General features: G+C 37.5%; 1 protein-coding gene across 2 annotated transcripts in view; it reads left to right on the forward strand.

Moving 5' to 3' along the window:
• LOC118814777 (flotillin-2a) overlaps nt 1–21,030 on the forward strand; it is a 44,457-nt gene that overhangs the window by 14,764 nt on the left and 8,663 nt on the right. The window contains exons 1-4 of one of the 2 annotated variants that reach the window (XM_036580541.1): nt 283–496; nt 7,905–7,995; nt 18,234–18,357; nt 20,040–20,158. In XM_036580541.1, coding sequence (XP_036436434.1) covers nt 7,921–7,995; nt 18,234–18,357; nt 20,040–20,158 — 318 coding nt within the window. In that variant the 5' untranslated portion in view covers nt 283–496; nt 7,905–7,920. Of the gene's footprint in view, nt 1–282; nt 497–7,904; nt 7,996–9,319; nt 9,411–18,233; nt 18,358–20,039; nt 20,159–21,030 lie in introns of those variants that run through there. The other variant, XM_036580540.1, reaches the window with a different exon arrangement.

Raw genomic sequence — 21,030 nt, forward strand, 5'->3', positions numbered from 1 at the left:
CATGGATTGAATCTGGGCATCCCTTGTATTGATAGATAACAAAAAAACTTCACTGCAGTGTGAAGGATTTAGTCTCTGGTTTTGTGTAGAACTTTTGCTGTGTGGTTGTGGTGCCTCAGCAGAGTGGAGAGCATGGAAAGCTGAGCTTGTTCCTGGTTGTGCTGAGCTACTGAGGCCTCTGTTTTGGGTGGGGCTGAAAGCCCCTTCCTTCCCCGGTCTCCCTGCCTGAGAGAAGCAATCTGCTTAGTGGCTGCTGTTAGTGTCACACTGATGTAATTAGTCAAGATGGAGTAGAGGAGAGAGAGCCTGTGCTTGGCTCATTGCTGTAGCGGATATAAAAGACGAGGCTTTAGAGCAGTGGTCTGCACGATATTAGATCGTTTCAGCAACAACAGCAGAAGGAACGTTTATGGTGGCATGAGTGAATTTTACTCCGAGCCAGATAGGGACACAAATTCCTTAAAAAGAAAATGTGATGCAAAAAAAAGAACACAAAGTAAGTGAAACTTACGTCATCTCCATTCCACCAGCGTTGGAGCTGTTGCTTAGTGACTTGCTTCGCATTGCTTCGTGGTTTACAAGGCTACAGCGCTAATGCGCATTTATTTCAGGTTGCTGGGGCTTTCCTTACAGTCCTTGATGCTTAATTTTCGTATTCTTACAACAAGTACAGCCTCAGCTTTGTTTAAATGCATGTTTATTTGATGTTAAGGAGTGCTAATATTGATCTTTGTAGTTTTATCACATCTGTAAGTTTTATCTAACATCACATTAAGTGTTTGTATTGGTCTTCCACGTTAAACGTAAGAATTGCCTACGCTGATGTTGTTTATATACATACATGATCTGTTTCTGAGAAAAACGTCATGATACGAAATAAAACGTCTCCGCTGTAGCAGGCCTAACGAAATGTTGCTTTTATTTAACATCTGTTAAAGCCAGCTAGGCTACCTTAGCATCTGTTAATTAGCTAATGCTGAATTTTCAACTAGAGGACATCATACCACTTTTTCTTTTCCAGTACACATACAGTATTGAAACCCTTAAATATTGGCTGATATTGATTCCTTAGTTATCATTTGAAATATTAACTCAGTATTTACTGAGTTAATTCTTTTGAAAATGTAAATTAATAATAAAAAAAATACATTTTTAACCAGATTTGGTGGCCGTGAGAGAGAAATTCCCACGTTTGTTTTCTTATAGACCACTGCTCTAAAGAACTAATTTGTTTAACATGGATCAATCTTTGGTACGGTTCACACTGGAAGGTAATGAATTGAAAATACTAAAAACAACATGTATTTTAAATACACATTATGTCTGTTTGCATAACAGCAAAGCTCTCTTTTATAGAAAGTCACATGCAGCACTCATGGGAGTCTTCATGAGCTCTTGGTGTGCGTTTGAGTCATTCATGCCACAGATCAAGTGGCCTGATGAAATGAGAGTTCAGTGAAGTATCAGTAAGAACTGTGATGTGAACCCCAAGCAGTCTGTCTAAACTCAGCACTGTTTGGTGATTCTGTCAGCATTAGGCTCTGGAGATGTGCAGGATTTCTATGGCTTGTGGAATAATGGCCTTATCATAGTTTATAGTTGTGATGCTGTGTAGCAGTGCATGGATTTGAAAGCTGGCATCCCTAATAATTGAGCTACCAGCAGTCTTACAGCAGTTTGTAGTTTGAAATAGTTACATTACATTTTACATTTACATACAAATACTTACTCATGCAGAAGCACCTCAACCTCGTCAGCCATGAAGCACTCTTGGTCCTGCCTCTCTAAATGAGTCATTTTCACCCAATTATTTTTATTCATTTGTTTTATTTATTTGTTTTTGGGGCAAAGCACATTTAGATGCACCTGTGCTTATGTGAGCAAAAATTACAAGCAAAAAATAAAAAATTATAAGCCTTTGGGACATGTCCTCCATTACATACGCCATTGACATTGCTTGACCCTGATAGGGCCTTTATATCTCCATGGACGTTAGTGGATAAATGGGCCATTTCCTGTGTCAGAAGAGATTTTGAGACCACCCAACTCGCAGAGTCGCTAATAAGAGGAGATGTAATGGGGCTGTTTGAGAGTTGTTTTAATAGCCAACCTTTATTTGAGATTTTTAGATTTACATATGTGGGTCATTGGCAAATAAAGCTTGTTGTTATTAAAAAGATATGATGTGCATTTCAGCATCTGCAAGAATCTGTTCAGTAGTGGTTTAACAGTAGGTTGTGACTTTGTGATATCGCAGTGCAGGACTGTGACAGTGTGCGTTTGTGTTAATTATGTTATGCAGTTGCATTGTTTGAACACAAGTTTGCACCAATCAGCACCTCACTTCAGCAATCCTCCTGCTCTAATGCAGTCGTTTTCAACCGTGGTGCCGTCTTTCTTCGCCAGGGGTGCTGTCGAAAAATATTCTGATGTTGCTGTCATAAAAAAATGAATTAAAATTCCAAACAATAGTTACACAACTTACCATCATTAAATTTTGTCTCACATGTCCCTTTCCCCATGTCCCCCGTGGTCAGCATATGACCGTAAAGGCTGATGTAATAGCCTACTCTTGTGTTCCTTTTTTCACTATTATGCGATGCATTACGAGAATGTTGAGTGAGGCACACAAACTTCAGAATCAGATAGCTCTGAATCTGAGCCAGCAACTTCATCATCTAGTGGTAGCTCAGCAGTGAGAATAGAGGCCAACAGCAAGACAAAGCAAAGACAGTATGACGACAGCTACTTCTCGTCTGGTTTAATCTTTACTGGGGATGCATTATGCCCTTTCCCTATGTGCCAAACCAAGCAGTGGTTTCAATTATAACGTACATCAAGAGTCACTACAGAGAGCAGCTGAGGGCTGTGGAGCAGGAGCTCCGTGTCTGCCTCTCATCCATCCCTGGCAGAATAGGGAGGTTGTGTTCATCAGTCCAGGCTCAGGTTTCCCATTGATAGTAAGTCACATTGAACAACACACACACACACACAAATAAAAACCTATTGTGTGTGTGTTGGCAGCCAAGGGATGCAGAGTGTATGTTTTTTAATACATTCTAGACTGAGGTGACTTGAGATTTTGCATACCTTTTAAATGGAGCCGTGACTGGAAAAACTTTGAGAAACGCTTCTCTAGTGTGTCAGTAAGCTGTGCAACAATAAGATTACATTATATTATATATTTTCTTTATTTGAATTTTGTTCAAAAAATTGCAAGAATGCAGAATGAACCCAATATGTTGAATAGAATCAAACAATGGGCCCAACAACACATTATAAAAGTATATTTGAACATGTTTAGCTACTGAAAATATGAATAAACTAGTCTTAGTATTTGGACACCCATACAAACCTTTATCCTTGGGCTTAAAGTTATGCCTAATTTTAATTTTCAAATAAATAAACATCATTATTGTAATAACACATTTTCAGTTTTCCTGGAGTCATAACACCTGACTTGGAAGGCTGAACCAGCCTAACCATATCTGTGAAAGGGCTTCTAATGTTGGCATTGCACCACAAAGGTCACTAGGGGTCTTTGTTATGGGGCAAAATCTGAACTGAAGGCCAGCTTTAATATTCACAGTTCGGCACTGCACTTAGGGAAATTAGAATTTACCAATAACGTTTTTAGTTGGTTGAACACATTTAAAACTGTCCTGTTTTACAACATGTTAAGATTTTAAAAGTTTTAAACATAAAATTATACCTAAACATGGGCGCACACGTTATCTGGCGCATAATTTTTTTTGCACTGAAAAACACTGGAAAAGTATTCACATAAAGAAGTCTGTTTAAGAGTTTAGAGTGAGAATGCTTTAAATGCAGAGGAGCTGACATGCAGCCACTGTTGCTCTCACTGGATGGCAGCGATTAAAATGCACAATGTTCACCCTGCGTTCATGCGATCATGTTCAAATTTAAGTTGAATTATTGAAGGTAATAAATGCATTCCATATGAAGCTTATTTTATCCCAAAGTAAAGCTATAAATAAATGCACCACCTTTTTTTTAAGAGAGAAAACTTACTTTGGGGTTAAATTAGAACAAAGAAGACAAATTGAAATTCATTTCTCAGATAAAATGCGGCAAAAATAAATGACATAATCACTCTTGAGGTAGTCTTAGTTTAAGCAGTGATTTGTGCCATCTGATGTATTTTTTCTAATATTTAAACGTTTTCCAAGCTAAACATCTGCAGATGTGATGGATAATAAAAAATAAGTTTGTGGTCTGTTATTATCAAAAGATATTTTGATAAACAAGAATACATTAATTGATAAATAATACACTGTAATTCTCTGTTTATTGTAAATTCTTGTCAAGTTATCCGCTGTAAGATTTGATCATTAATTTTGAAAAATTTGATGTTCTGGGTATTTTATTTTCTTCATTCTGTAAAATTGTGTTTTATTTTAGAGCTTTGTAGCTTACACATTAGAATCTTTTTATAATTTTTTTCAGCAACCAAGTTGGTTTATTTAGTGACAGCATTACTTTCAGACTTTTTAACTGTATGGCATAGCAATTAGTTCAGTTAAAATAAGGGAGGATGTGAATCTGAACACCTGCAAACTAAATAAACTACCACGAGTGTTAGCAGATTTGCTTGGTGCTTTTCTTAGATCAGTCACACTGACACATACATTTGGATTAGAGAGCTTTCGTGAAGAGCAATGCAGTGTTTACTCATTGTGAATCTTAGGTTATGAAGAAATTAGAACAAATAAGACAAATAGAAATTCAGTTCTCAAATAAAATGTGGCTAAAATGAATCATATAATCACTCATATTTGAGGTAGTCATAGTTCAAGCAGGCATTTATGCCATCTGATATATTTTTTCTAATATTCAAATGTTTTCCAAGCTAAATATCTGCAGAAGTGACAGATAATAAAAGGTAAGTCTGTGGTGTGGTCTTAAAGACCCTTTTATTTGACATGAAATGGCACTCAAGCAGTGTGAGAGCAACTGCTGCCTTTAGTAGGGAATGATAATGATTAACCAGTTTTCCTTAAACAGTAACCTTACACAAGTTTAGACTCATTGTGGTGCTGTCACCATGGTTAGGCTATACTCTGATATACTGTTACCATGAGACTGAAGCAAGTATTTAGTGCTCTACACACTGATATTTAGTGATCTTTCACACTTGCTTAGGGATTCCCAGTTTAGTCTGGGTAATTTTTGATAACCTAAGATTCATGATGAGTAAACATTGCATTGCTCTTTATGAAAGCCCTCTAATCCAATCCTAGTGTGTCTAAACACAGTGTGACTGATCTAAGAAAAGCACCAAGTAAATCTGCTAACACTCGTGGTAGTTTATTTGATTTGCAGGTGTTCAGATTCACTTCCTCCTGAACTAATTGCTGTGCACTGAAGCTCAAAAGTCTGGAAGCAATGTTTTCAATAAATAAACCAAATTTGTTGCAGAAAAAAGGCATTACATGATGCTAATATGTTTGATCTGTGCATCTTTACTTATAAAAATAATATCCAGAATGCCTAATTTTTCAAAAGTAATGATCAAGTCTCACAGATAACTTGACAGTAAACAGAAAATTACCGTGTATTACTTATCAATTAAAGTATTCTTGTTGATCAAAATGCATTTTGATGTCTGGTTTGTTATATTTAAATCTCTAAGGTATCACTGTGTATAACATTACAAACTACGGTTAATTTGTCAAGTGATTCCAAACCTTACATATATGGAACATATGAGTATGGCATTGAAATGGAAATTTTAAACGATTATACACCAGGAATCAAACTCTGGTCTTCTGTGGGTGGGGCGGTTGGGGTGTATTACACCATTTGAGTGAGGTGTAAAGAATGGAAAACACTAGTGGGAGTATGTGCATCAGTGAGTGTGCAAGCTAAAAATAGAACACCAAGTTATCGGTTGTAATTATAGGCCGTAATTCCAATATCAGACTGATAAAAACGTCCTCATTTAGCAGCAAACAATACACACTTACCAATGATGGTTCTTCAGTGTTTTTTTTAGTAAAGAAAATGGTTCTACATAGAACCATGAACACTCGAAGAACCCTTTGCATGATTAAAGCACCAAAAAGGGTTCTTCTGTTGTTAGTAAGGAACCCTTGCAGAACCAACATTTTTAAGTGTGTATACAGGCTGCCAATATATCATGCACCCCCAGTTCCGAATATACATAAGCAAAGCAAATGTAATACCTGCTTAAAAAAAAATGTGTGTATGTGTGTATATATATATATATATATATATATACACACATATATACACACACACACATATATATATATATATATAAATATATATATATATATATATTTTTATTTATTTATTTATTTATTTATTTTATTTTATTTTTTTTTCTTTTACTTTTACTTTTACTTTGCTTATGTATTACTGATTTAGTTATGGGTGTTTATTCATAAGAATGTTGTACTGACATATGAGTGTAGCCAGTCTTATCGAGCTCCTCAGCGCCTGTGCATGGAGGATAATTAGAAAACGCTCAGCTCTTCCGCGTGACCATGAGATGCCCATCTGTGCCAGTGATTGACACATGACAAAGCTGCAACTCAAACCTGCGTTCCAGCTGTGGAGTGCAGCTCAGCACCACTAAGCAATGCTTCAACTACTTTTGTAGATTTTTTTTTTAATGTGGGAGCTGCAGAGTGACAGGGAGCTGTTGTTGTATCTGTGCCTTAAAATTTCATGTCTCTTGTGGATCTGTACTTGTATTGCTGTGATGCTGGTCATGGTGTGGAGGTGTGTATGACTGTGTGTGTTATGGAGACATCTGCTGTTTTAACCAGTGTGGTTAAAGAGAGATTATGCATTGATTATGTTCAGTATTAGGGCTGTCAGGATCACTTGATTAAAATGGATTACATGGTTAAAAATGCTAATTGATTAAAATGCACATTCTCAATGAATGAACTTGTTGATTAGTTTATGATTTGAACGATAAACCCAGTCGTAATTAAGCCATGTTCAGTAGTCTGAACTAGTGGTGTGCGATAAATATCACCTACAATAATATATTAATTGTTGTTTTAAAGATGTGCAAGCTGACATTATCAAGTATCATCATTATCAAACACCAACCAAACACCAACCTTTGTGTAGGTGATAAAACCAGATTAACTAAACATTTTTATTTTTAACCACATAAATTATACTGGCTAAAAATGTTTGGCTCCCTAAAATTGGCATCAGTGTCAAAATGTCCATATTGATTGAGCCTTACTCTCAAGCCAAGCTTGGTTAATTGCAAGTAGTCTTGTTAACATTGAGGCATCAACCAGACTTATTAAGAGATATTGGATTAGGTTTTCATTAGGGGTGCATTGAGCTAATACTTTAGCCCCAGGCTAACACTCTAGCCGGGAGCTAAAATACCCTCAAGGGTACTAGGTATGAGGAGGTACAAGGAGTGTGCTCACCCCTCCCCCTGCAGCCCCCCAACCCAACAGTCCAAGATTAGATTTTGAGGTAAAGTGGGGTTTTGGGCTTGCTTGTTCAATGTTTTTAGTGTACAATATAAGCAGTATTAAAATTAGTGTTTTATTTACTTCCAGTCAGTTGAATGTATTGTGTGATGCCCATGCGTATTAAATCAAGAGCCTCGCCTCGAACGCCGCGATATGTAATGTCGTAATACAGGACCTTTAGTTTTCATGGCACATTTTTCAGCGCAGATTAAAATTTGTTGATCTTTTGCTTCAGGAGATACACGATGATGATGGATATAGGACAGCAGTTGCAATCCTACTCCCCTAACCCCCTATGCTCCCCCACCCTAAAATGATTATTTTATTTCTTTGATAATATTGTGCTGTCATGCCTCTCCTGTTACCCCTCCTTCCTTCCTTTCCTATCCGCCTGCCTGCCTGCCTGTGTAGACTTTCTCTGGAAGTAATGACCATCCTGTGTCGCTGTGAAAATATCGAGACCTCGGAGGGCGTCCCCCTGGATGTGACGGGGGTGGCTCAGGTAATGCAACCAGTCCAAGCTAGCCAAAAATAAAAACCAAAAAACAACAGACAAACTGACTCCGCACTAAGTGATGGTAGAGATAGGGTAGTTGAAGGCAAAATAAGTCAAAGCATCAGAGGTCGTATTTGGAGATCTGTTCGCTGATTCGAGTGTGTGCTGGTCTGTGTGTCCCTGGTCTGTGCATTTATACACACACACACACACACACACACACACACACACACACACACACGCGGTCACATACGAGTGCTGTTTTATATGTTTGTCTTCTTCTGCAGTGAAGTGGAGAGAGAGTCAGCCGTCACTAACCTGCTTTTGGCTTTTGGTGCACTTTCATGCTGAACTTGTGCTGAACTCCCTGTGCACTGGCTAAACGGCTTTGGTGGTCAGTTTTGCTTGATCACACACATTTATTGGGGTGAATTGGTTAAAACAATTGGCTATTAGTTTTTCAAGTTGGTTTTCAAAGGTTTAATATAAAGGGCTGCACAATATATCAACGGTTTAATATTAATCGATAAATGGGACTTTTTTATGATGGCTGGCAGTTACATCTCATAATTTTATTGTATGTAAAGTTAATTTAGTGTATGCCAAATACATTGAGTTTTAACTTGTCTCACACTCAGTGGATTATAGTGTGATTTAAAAAATAAATTTCTCATTGATATTGATCACATTCACTAGACTAAAGAGACGTCTTTTGGCTTAAACAATTGGATGTATTTTTTTTTCTACTCATAAATGTTTAATATAAAATTAGTGCTGCCTGATATGTCAGTAGCTAAAATATAAATTGATAAATGGTAAAATGTATTGAAATTATAGCCAATAATTATATTGGATAGTTTAGTGTCCTATTACTAGCTCAGTGATCAACCTTTAGAGTTATAACCTATTCTAAAGTCGATGAATTAGTGTGAACTTGTTTTAAAGTTAAAAAGTACAATTATCATTTAATTTCGGTGTTATCGCTTATAGTATTGGCTCAGAAATTCAATATCGGTGCATTCCTGTACAATTTACTGCCTAATTTGGTGATATAAGCATTTAAATCACTTTATATTAACCCAGTCGTTCCATCAAAGTCTACAGTCAGTGCACAGTGGATCAACTGTTTGGAGTGAATGACTGCTTTCTTGTTGTTTTTTTGTAAAATCTATGCCGCCAGATTTGTGTTGTTTTCCATATTTGTGTTATTTTTGTGTTCTTTTATCTGCCTTCTTTTCTTTCCTTCCTTCTGTCCCCTCCATTCCTTCCCTTAGACCATAGCCAAACTTTTTTTCGTTTTGTTCTTCCCTTTCTTTGCGTCTCCCAACAGGATAACCCTAGAGATTATGACCCTGCAGCCCAAGTGTGAGGATGTTGAGACAGCCGAGGGTGTGGCTCTTACAGTCACAGGGGTGGCACAGGTAAATTCATCACACCTCTTCCAGCTCCTACTCCAGCTCGTCCCAGGACGCCTCAGAACCTGCACCCTTCCCTTTTAACTTTATAACTGTTTTTTTTTCCTGGGTTTGACCCCATTCTCCCCCCAACACTGTTTCCTAGTTCCTGCCAAGAGTTCACACAGTGCCAAACTTCTGTCATTCGTTTGAAGGTCACTCACTCTCACTTTCTGATTAGTCAGACGCTCAGTGAGTCAGTTTCTTATTGCAGATGCTAAGCTCGCTAACTCTCGCCAAGCCAGTAGACATTGCTGATTACAAACCATGAATGTTAAACAAAGTAAATTTTGATTAGCAGTTGTTCAGAGTTGGGTAATAATTTATAATTTTAAACTCTTGCAGACTCAGTAGACTTCTTGAAAAATCAAACTATGAATAAATATAAAAGACTACAATAAGACATTGATTAACATTATACCCATTAGGATCACTGATCCATTAAAAGAGACACCTCTTAACCTAATCTCCGTCTGCCGTTTCGGTTTCATACAGTGGACTACTAAGGACACCTTTACCTGTACTTACAAAAGAACCTGTTTTCTCAAAAAACACTTATAATAGAGGGCATAATAATAATAGAAGGCAGTGGACAAGTACTGAAACAACAGCTCATTGGCTTTGATGGCTTTAGGCTTGTATGGGGAAACGTGTCAATATTTGTTCATACAATAGAGATGCAGCAGATAGCTGGTAGGTTGAAAAATGCTGGAGTTTTCATTTAAGTTGAAGGCAGGATTTCAGCTTCTTTTTAAAAAATAATTTGTTTCTTTTCATAATGCAAGTTTTAAGTGGAGGCTTTTCAAAAGTTTTATCAGGCCAGCAGGTCTGCCAAAGATCTTATGCATTGGATTTTATCCAGCAATCTACCGACTTCATTAGGTATTCCAAGAATCTTTCCAATCCACAATCCAGAACCCGGTCAGGATACTTGACGGACGTACCCCAGGGGCGGTCTATATAATAATAACTAATTTTGTTTTATTTACTGTTCTGTTTTATTAATATGTGATTTACTTTTATATAATTTATGTCCCAAGACTTGCAGAACACTGGTTTGCTTGTTTATTTCAAGGAAAAGTTTTCTATCCCATGTGGAACTAAACCTTCTTCAGAGACCTGAACAAATATGCAGCTGATTTGACTGTCAAAAAGAGCAAGCGAGGGTTTTACGGTCAGATGTAGAATTACTGGCACTTCTTGAACGTTACAGCCTGTAGGGTAGTTTTTTTTACATCTAACTTACAAATATTTATTCTGGAAGACAGTTCCTTTCAGATTCCCCAAGAGCTTAAGAGTTTACTTGTTCATGAGCTGTTGCAGGACTTTTTTTAACCCCACTGTTTATAAATAATGTAAACAAAAGAATTGTGTCAAGTTAATGGTTCTTGTTTCTTACATCTAGAGCACCATTTATGAATTTTAGGAGGGCAGCATTGCCATCAGCAGTGTCCTCCATTGTCTTAACAGATTGATTGTGTCTCATGAAGCAGGATTTTCTTGCTTAGCCAGCTAAAATTGCTTAATTTGACTTTCTGTTTCATGACAGTGGATCACTTTTACCAGGATACATTGCCATGGCAGCTTAAGTTGTTAACACAAAACGTGTTCACTGCAGTTGCATTGTTAGGTTCGTGAAGCTAAATTTTAAGTCGGCAGTACACGTCAAACAACAACAATGTTTTGAGGCGGAAAGATGGTGGGTCGAGTTAGGACGGTGGGGCGTGCGCAGCTTGTTTGGCAGAACTGCTGATCACTGCATCGTTTGTTCTGAGACCTCCCCTGACTTCGGTTGGTCTGCTGCACGGAGTGAGCTTCTAGTGACACTAAGACGTACATGGAATTATTAAGGGAAACCCTGAGTGTTAAGACATGTAGGCCTGAATGTAGTGTACATGTCCAATACTATTAAAAAAGTGTTGTATAAACCAAGCAAATTACATTATTTATTTGTACAAATAGACAAAATGCCTGTACTAGTAGGTTGCCATTTTTGTTGCGTTAAATGCTTTCTTGTCCACTGAGTGAGGAACAGCAAGGTAAAGATCTAACTGAACTGATCATTTAGCCATTACAACTTTAGCTAGAGCATGATATCACCCAAGAGAAAAACATTTTTTTGATTCTCTTGAATTTGAATTTTACCTCTTTTTTTTAATAAACAAAACATTTCCATGTGGTTTATACATCATATGTTAATAGTATTCAACACAATTTTAAGGCATACATGTCTTACCAGTTGGGATTCCTTTTACGACAACATTTTCAGCAGTTCAGTTTCTTGTAGTTCTTTAGTTGCTTAAAGTATACTGCCAGCTTTAGTCAGGAGAGTTCAGTCAACCTTAGTTTTCACTTGAAAATATATGGATGGTGGCCCTAATTTTCAGTGCAGCCGAGCATTTACAGCGCCAAGATAAAAAGGGGAAAAAATTAAGAACAATGAAGATTTAATTAGGAAGGGGAACAATAAAACAAATAAAACCAAGATGTAGTTAAAACACATTAATACATTTCAACATTAATAAGTTGACAAAAGCATAAATAAGGCAGACAAAAATTTCTAACAATAACGATTATAATTAATAATCATAATATAATTAAGACCTAATGAAGAAATTAAGATTTTAATCAGCCAAATAAAATGAAATAAAATTATTGTGTGTGGGGGGGGGTGGATTAAGGAGAAGGTTGAACGTGCTTGGTGAGACAGGTCCCTGGCCTCCAGTTAATTGCTCTCTAAAAGCAGAGCCTCCCCATGGAAACCTGAGGACTGTGCCACTGGAGTCTTGCATTAGCAACTTTGGCTCACTTTAAAGCAGTGCTAAGTGCAAATGATGGAAATTGGGTTCAGCTCAGGACTACCTTAAAACAATGGTTTGTCCAAAGATTAAATTTACTCAAATTTCTCCTTACCCTAGATTTTGTTTGTTTTTATAGAAAACAGCATGTTGTGCAGTGCTGGGAAACACATAAGCAAGTCGGCTGGAGCTTGAGAAACTAGTGGCTATAAGCTTTCATTACTTGTTAGCTGCATTAGCCTTGTAGAGCCAGTGCAAAAATAAAGAAGCACCAAATGTCCAGATTAATTTTGTCCAAACTGTAAAACTCAGCCTGTTGCTGCTCAGTCCATTGAACCCGATTTTATAGCATGTCCCTTGAATTTACACTCTTCACATTTAGCAAGCTGTCTGCTGTTTATCCTCACAGTAGCACCATTGTAACTCGAGGAAATGCTTTTCTGCCATAGTAAGGCCTCTGGCCCGAATTTGATTGGACCAGGCTAGGCAAGCCTTGAGAGTTTCCATGGAGACCAAGGATCTGTGTGTGAGTTATAGGCTTCCTGGAAGTGCCCTAATGGCAGCATTAGGTGGAGCTTTTTTCCGGACAGTGGAGCTCACGCCGTAACCCTGTGATGCTGGTTGAATCATGCACATTAGCCAGCTGAGCAAGCGTGATCTTTATCTGTCCATTTTACACACTGTTCACAAGGGGTCATGTGACATTTTATAATAGAAAAAGTCCTGCCCCAGGGCCAGGTAGTCAATAAGCTGAAGGACATAATTGCCACTACATCTGGCTAATTTTGTCTTCCATAAAAAAACCCTCTAGTATCAACAGCCGGACTCCAGTATTTCTGGTCATGTGGATAAACATTTTAGTGCTTAAATCCAGTTTCAAAACTGTGACCAATAACAGCTAAATTGAGAGAAAACCCAAAGCAGCAAAGTCATGGGACACACTATTCTGTTTCAGTTTATAGCATTTCCTTTAGCCTTATATTTGTGTTTGCCAGTTCCCTCCCCTTCCTTTTTCATGGTTCATTTTGCCCTTTCCTTTTGTCTGAGCATGTCGTGGGAATGATGTTTGTGCGTGATGGGGCGGGGGAGTTGTGTTGTCGTAGATGCATGCATCTGCTATCTGATTGAGTGCTTGGCCATTGCTCCCCCTGTAGGCAGTGTTTGATAGTGTCCTGGAGCTGGTTGGATGGACATGAATGAGTGATGAGTTGAAACCGAAATGACTCCCCACTGCACATTTTGTTAAGAGCAACGTATTCCCCAAACAACAGGCATATGTTTTTACTGTTCATATAAATTTAGTTTTTACACCCTTTGACAACAGCAGCCCTTTACATTGTGTGAAAAGTTTATGACAAATTAACTAATATAAGTTGGCCAAATTGCCTTTACTACTTAATATAAGAATTTTTCCAAGTACATGTCTGAAACATTTCTGTTTGATCATTTGTCATTAAATGTTAACATACTGACATTAAATATCCACACATTGCAAGAGTTTGATATGACAGTGATGATATGCGTCTATATATTTTGTTGCTGTCCAAAGAAAAACTCCAAATCTCCAAAATAGTAACTTTACAGGGGAAGGCAAAAACACTCTTACCTTTCAGTGTAAGATAATGTAAAGATATTTTATTCCAATTGATTTTAGAGTATTTCTGTAGGTCCATTCATCAAGAAATGTTCACGCAGTGAAAAGCTGGTCTGTTGAGATGATGTAAAAAATAAAAATCATTAAAAATGGAAGTACATGGTTTTTGTTGGACAGCGACAATATATAATACGATGATAACCGTGTATGTATGAAAATATATTATATACGTTATACACAGAGTACAGTGCAAAAATCAAAGGCCATCCCTCATATATTTAATAAGTACACGTTATTCATTTTTCAGGGGATATTTCTGAGAAGATTAAATGTAAGATTCACTTTCATGAAAAAATAGAAAGTTAAAGGAACATTAATGAAAAAAACAGAGCTTTCCAAAACTGGAGTTAAAAAAACCTTAAAAGATATACTGGAAAAAGGACTCCTAACATCCGTGCAAGACATGGTAGACCACCAGAACGGAAAAATAGACAAAAAAGAACATTATTTGCAAACAAAACAAAGAATCTGCAGGTTTTTCTCAGAACAACAGACTGTCCACCCCAGATTCCAGACATCACTGAATGTGTTTGGAAATTAGTTGGAAAGCAAAGTGAGAAGCAGAAACCGCATCAACTTCTAACACTGAACTTTGGAGGAAAAATATCTGCAGGTTTCTTTAAAAAATTGAAAGCAAGTCTTTTGAAAAGAATGGTAGCTGTAATAAAGCCAAAGTGTGGACATACTGAATCCTGAAATATTTAGTTGTTGAGACTGAAATATTCTGTTAAATATGTTTTCTGTTTTTTATCCTGGTATTTCCTTAATATATATATATTTATAATAATAATAAAATAACAATAGTTGCCTGAAATGGAGCTCTGAGATTACATTTTCCACACCTTTTGTGCCTCAATTACTGCTGCTTTAGCAATTGACTGTATTAGCATTGAAACATGTGGGTTTGAAAAAAGAAAAATTCTGTTTCAACATCCTGAACCTTTTGCATGTGTCATACAGGGAGTCATTTGGGGTTCAACTTTTGTCCTTGATTTTGTATTAGGGTGGGTAATATGATGATATGTTGTTGTTGTGATACATTATGCCACAATGTGTTTTTCTGAGTATGTCATGAGTATCATCAGCACTTTTATAACACCGAACAACCTCTTTTTTCACAAAAAGACCAATTTGGACCTATAAAAGACAGCCAACAAGCAATGTATATTAACTGCATAGTAACAAGTAGCTGTTTAGATGGACCATTATAGCATTGTCTTGTTTCACAAATTTAATTTTATTATTTTAATTTTTATTTTTACTTTTGAAACATTGAATCAAAAACAAAAATGTTGTTATCAGTTGGCGCTACTGTTTTGCTGGTGCATTTTGTTTGTTCCAACTAGTTCACAAACCTCATAAAAACTAAATATTGTGGAAACGTATCGTGTATTGTGAAAATGTGTTTGAGTGTTGTGATATTTTGGCCATATTGCCCACCCGTACTTTGTGTTGTTACTCCGCCACCGACATGTACACAATCAGTTTGTAAATGCCGTGCAGTGCAGTTACGACTGCCCACTCTTTCCTCCCTGTACCCTGGTACGAGTGCATGGCCACAGGAGAGAATGCACTGTCCAGCATTTTGTGCCATATTAGCGTAAAAAGACCACAAGTAAAGCTGCACCACATTCCTCTGATCTGTCTCTCTCTTTTTCTGAAGGACCAGCTCACTCTCTTTCCATTTCACAGCAGTGGGGAGCAAGATGAAACATTTACTCTGTCTGATTAATCTGATTATTGTATTTGTTTCACAAGATTGCCTTATCTGTGTAGGCAATGCTGTATACCAAGGGATAGACAACATTAGGCCTTCAAGTTTCTATGAGTACTAGATTTACAGTCTAAAGGTTTCATCCAAAGCAGACTGCTTTATAAATATGTTACATTTAGTTTAGTGAAGAATCAAGTTTGACTCTTTCTTGTACAGTACTGTATAAAAGTCAGAGACCACCTTTCGTTTATTTAATTTTGTCAAACAGCCATTAAGTACAAATTATTTATTTTTCAACCTTAAGAAAAATTAGCAGAAAGCATGTAACTTACAGAAAATTACACAGAAGCCTCAACAACTAAATGTAATTTCTACATTTTCAGTATGTAGTGTGTCTACCCTGTGCCTTTGTCACAGATTTCATTCTGTTTGGAAAACTTGCTTTCGGTTTTTCAGATAGTGGTGGTACAATGGTGCAGTGGGTAGCATTGTTGCTTCACAGCTAGAAGGGCCTGGGTTTGATTCCCTGGCCAGGTGACCAGAGTCCTTTCTGTTTCCTCCAGATGCCCCGGTTTCCTTCAACAGTCCAAAGACATGCAGTGGAGCTAATTGGAGATACTAAATTGCCCTTGGGGATGTGTGTAAATGTGTCTGTGTGTCTGCTCTGTGATGGATTGGTCACCTACCCAGGGTTGTTTCCTGCTTTTTGCCCACTGAGCGCTGGGAGGATAAGTGGCCTCGATGATGAGCAAGTTTTTTAAATAAATCTGGAGGGTTATTTTCCCACACCTCCAAAGTTCAGTCTTAAAAGTTGGCTGCATTTTCTGCTTCTCATCATCAAGGGTAACCCCAAACACATTCAGCAATGTTGGGGTCTGGGCTCTGGGGTGGTCCGTCCACTGTTCTAAGAACACAAGCGGCTTCTTTGTTTGATTTGATGCTTTTCTTTTTTTGTCTATTTCCTTTTCTCAGTAACATCTTCTTGGCAGCTAAACATCCTTTCAGGCCCATACTGTTGAATTGTCTTCGCACAGTGGTGGGATGGACAGAAACACCAGTGGATTTTTTTCAGATCTGAAGCAAGAGTGGAGCTTGAATTTTTATTGAATTTTTTTCCCTCAAAAATGAAAGCTTAAAGTGCTCTGTACCAGATGGTGACAGTTTTGTTGTTAGGAGTCCCATTTTTTTTCTATTTTTAAAATAATTTTTTGAACTTCAGTTTTGGAATCTCCTATTATTTCATTGATTTTTTCTTTTAACTCTTCACTTCTTTATGCAAGTGGATTATTTTATCTAGTCTGTTCAGAAATATCTCCTGAAAAAGAAACTTAATGGCCATTTTGACTGAAAATTATACGAATGAAGGGTGGTCTCTGATTTTTTCGGTATTTTAAAATGGACAAAAGTATATTGCATTGCTAAAAACAAAAGTAGCAGCCATTTTTATGCCTGAAATTGTCTGTCCTTCTGTTCATTTTGTATACAGTCTTTCAGATTACTTGTGCTTTGAGACAATTGTTTGATGACTTAGTAATGCAATACTCATGCCAATTGCGATCCGTGTGCTTTCATCAGCTACTTTAGTCTTGTTGCAAAATTAAAGAGGCAAACTTCAGATACCGAACATGTTTTGACTGTTGGACTATATTTGCGGTAACGGAGAGGGAGAATTATGTGAATTAGATTTTTGACCAAACCATACTTTTAAACTCAGTTAGTTGGGATGCAGGTCATTGAACTCAGCTTTGTGGTATGTACTATGGATTCACAGACTTTTCACATTCAGCCAACTCTCTCACTTACTATCTGCAGTGATTCTGCTGTCTGCAGATGGTCTTCACAATGCAGCCATTGTAAATCAAGGAAATGCTTTTCTGCCATAAAAAGGCCTCCACACCGAACAGCTACATCTGATTGGCTGAGACCATACAGAGGCCCTAACAGTTGCTATAGAGCCCTAAAAATTCGCGAATACAATACTAAAAACCTAATAAAAACCCCAACACGTTCCATTTTAACGCCAATGGCTGGAGTTGTTTATCCTTCTGTATCTGAAGTGACTTTTTGCGAAGGCTGCATACAACAAAGCAAAGACTGTACATGTTACTTCTGTGTCAGTGTGAGGGCTATAGCAGTGCGTGAGGGAAAGCTCTGTGTAGAGAAACCCCACAGCTGCCCCACTACTTCTTTCTACAGATCCAGTTTCTGCTAATGCAGAGCAGCTGCTTCTACATATAAACACAAACATGAGCCCTGATGAGAACATTACTGTACTGATTCCTGAAATAGCCTCCAATAGCCTGACTAGAAAGAGAGGAATGAACAGGAAAAAGCTTAGCAGACTCCATTATATAGACATCACTGTTACAAATGTTTTTCACACGGGTCAGTTTTGAAGCTTTTTAGTGCTTTATTGTGTTGCATATTTATGTAACTATCACATTATCTCTTGCTTCTTAAATGAAGCAGGCTGCTAGCCTTAACTACTACAGTCTTATTCAGTAATAGGTTCATACTGTGGTGATTCTGGGTTTGTAGATGGAAACACCTTCATGTCTGTATTTTTGTAAACATATGTCTCTGCTGCTGCCTCACTTGTTTGTGTGTGGTTATGCTGCTCCCAGGTAAAGGTAATGACAGATAAGGAGCTACTGTCTCTTGCCTGTGAGCAGTTCCTGGGTAAGTCGGTGACGGAGATTAAAGGGGTGGTCCTGCAGACACTGGAGGGTCATCTCCGTTCCATTCTGGGTGAGTAAGACTTGTTCATCTCCATTTGAACAGGCAATCTTTTGGGCCAGTTCACTCCAAACTCTACTCCACTAGACACGCATCTAACATATGTCCACACTACGGCCTGACAGATACAAAGTGTTTGTTACACATAACTAACTTTAAGGAGCTATAAATTACGATAACCAGTGGTTTTGGCTGATGGGGTTTAGCTTTTTCCCAAACTTGCCTGATCGGGCTGGTAGGTGAAAAGTTTACTGTCCCAAACAGAGTTTTAAGTTTTTGCTTAAAAATATTTTTTAATTATAGATAAGCATGTTCAGATTTCTCCAGTAGCTTTCTAACAGTGGCCATAAAAAGGATTAGCATTTGTAAATTGTCATTGTTAGCAACCAAGACAACCAGCTTTCATTTAGTTTGTCTGAAATTGATGTAAAACTCTGATTTCCGTGGACTGTTGTAAAAGCTAAACAACCATCTTGAAATAGCATTGCAAGCATAGCATCGACGATCATTGGGATCCAAGCACAACATGCCTTATGGAGCCAGAAGAGTACAAACAATGAGCAAAGTTTTTAGAATGACCTCAATTTATAAGAAGTGTGGGCTCTCAGTAGACTACACACAGACCTTGGGGTGGTAAGCAACGCGTTTTAAGCAAATAAAATTCCTAGAAGGCAGTCAAGTATTTGGATGTGACGTGGCATTTGCAAAGTAGTTGAACTCAACGAACTAAATAATTCTAAAGCAATTAACCCTGTATTTTAGTCTCTGAATGCACCTGAATTTCTTGTTAAAACCACTGAAATGTTTGCCTAGGAACAATGCTGCTGGAGAGAGTAGGCCTGTGTGCGTGTCTTCTGTACTATTAATTAGAGCTGTTGCTGTATACATTTGTCTTGCACGTGCTTTTTTGCTCATATCCACAAAATGTCAGAGGGATTTTTTTTCATAACACTCTTGTGACTATGTTCCATAAACTGCAGTATTAACAAAGAACGATTCAGGTTTATCTGCCTTCTGTGGAAAGCAGAGTGTGGATATTGTCAGAATCGACCCACAGAAACTGAAGGATACAATTTCTCACTTGCTTTGTCGAATTCTTCTGCTTTGCTGACGTTTTAAATTTCTTTAAATGCCCGGGCGTTCGGGTAATCGTTAATTGTTGATACAGTTTTATGTTTTATTTTTTAATTTTACACTCCTATAGTTTTAGTCTTTAATACTTTACTGACTGAAAGGTTATCAGTTGTAAACTGGGCACAGCTTCTTCCCAGCTTTGGTTTCTGTTAATTAGGTTTTATTTTTCTCATTTTCCAGGTTTGTTAATTTATAAACAGGTACTACTCAGCATAATTTTCTCAGATGCAGATAAATCTGTGGGACCTCAGTAACGGCTGATGTTAAAAGCTAATTAGTCGGTCTAGTTAAAAAACAAACCCATCTGTGCTGTTATGTTTTTTCACCTAAGGCCGTGTAGTTGGGGCAGACGGTTGCTTATGCTTTACTTATACTATGTGGACATATCACGTCTGGCAAGAGTTATTCTCACAGTTTCGATCTCTGTGTCATAAAAAGTCCATTAAAACAAATCATTAAATACTAAAAGCTAGTCTAAAACAGCTATTGTGCTATTGAGGTCAACGTCAGTGTAATTAGGTATGATGACTCCATCACTGACCTCAGCTTTGTGTTTTTAGGCACTCTGACAGTGGAGCAGATTTACCAGGACAGAGACCAGTTTGCCAGTCTGGTGAGGGAGGTGGCTGCTCCTGATGTGGGTAGGATGGGCATCGAGATCCTCAGCTTCACAATTAAGGTGACCACTGCACAGACAGAACATAACCCTGTACTGATGTTTTTATTGAGGTGGGAAAAATAAGCGATTCTTAAATGCATTGTGATTCTCTCTTGAAAAATTCTGCATGAATTCTGCATCAATGTTCAAACTGTCACAATTAAACTTATGTAGGCTTATTTGTAGTTTTTAGTTTAAACCAGTTAGATCAGGGTTGCCCAGTCCTGGTCTTGGAGATATACCACCCTGTTCAGCTCCAGCTCTAATTGAACACACCAGATCCAGGTAGTGAAGGCCTTCAGAGGCATTTTAATATTAGAGCCAGGTGCACTGGATCTGAACTCTCTAGGATGGTAGATTTCCAGAACAAGGATTGGGCCCCTGAATAAGATGATGCATAGGTGCATAGACAAAAAAAGTGCTGCATATGTAGGCTGCATTGAGATTTAACTAAGCAAATACTACTTGTGGAAATGGACAAAAATGGCAAAAATCATAATTTAGACACTAAAATAATTATGGACACTAAAAATGAAGGTGCATAAAGAATAGTTCTTTATAGTTACATCTTGGCACACTGAATCAAAAACGTATTGAATTTTATTGTGCCTAAAACGTTCCCACCCCTTCTTTGCATATAGTGTAGTTATTAAAGCAATAAGCCACAAGAGGCTGTGCATTACAGTGATTTTACCACAGTTCAGTTCAGTTGTTTGACACAAATGCCAAAAAACAGTTCTTTTAACAGTCATTGTATAAACTACAGGAGTCTATGAATGCCAGGCAACATATCAGTCCAAGATTATTCCGTTAACTTAATGACTAGGATGATTGTTGATATTGATCAGGATGTTTCTAACAGTAAGTAATATAGTAACAGTTTTAGTTTTTTT

Source organism: Colossoma macropomum, unplaced genomic scaffold (genome assembly GCF_904425465.1).
Source record: "Colossoma macropomum unplaced genomic scaffold, Colossoma_macropomum, whole genome shotgun sequence".
Taxonomy (NCBI): domain Eukaryota; kingdom Metazoa; phylum Chordata; class Actinopteri; order Characiformes; family Serrasalmidae; genus Colossoma; species Colossoma macropomum.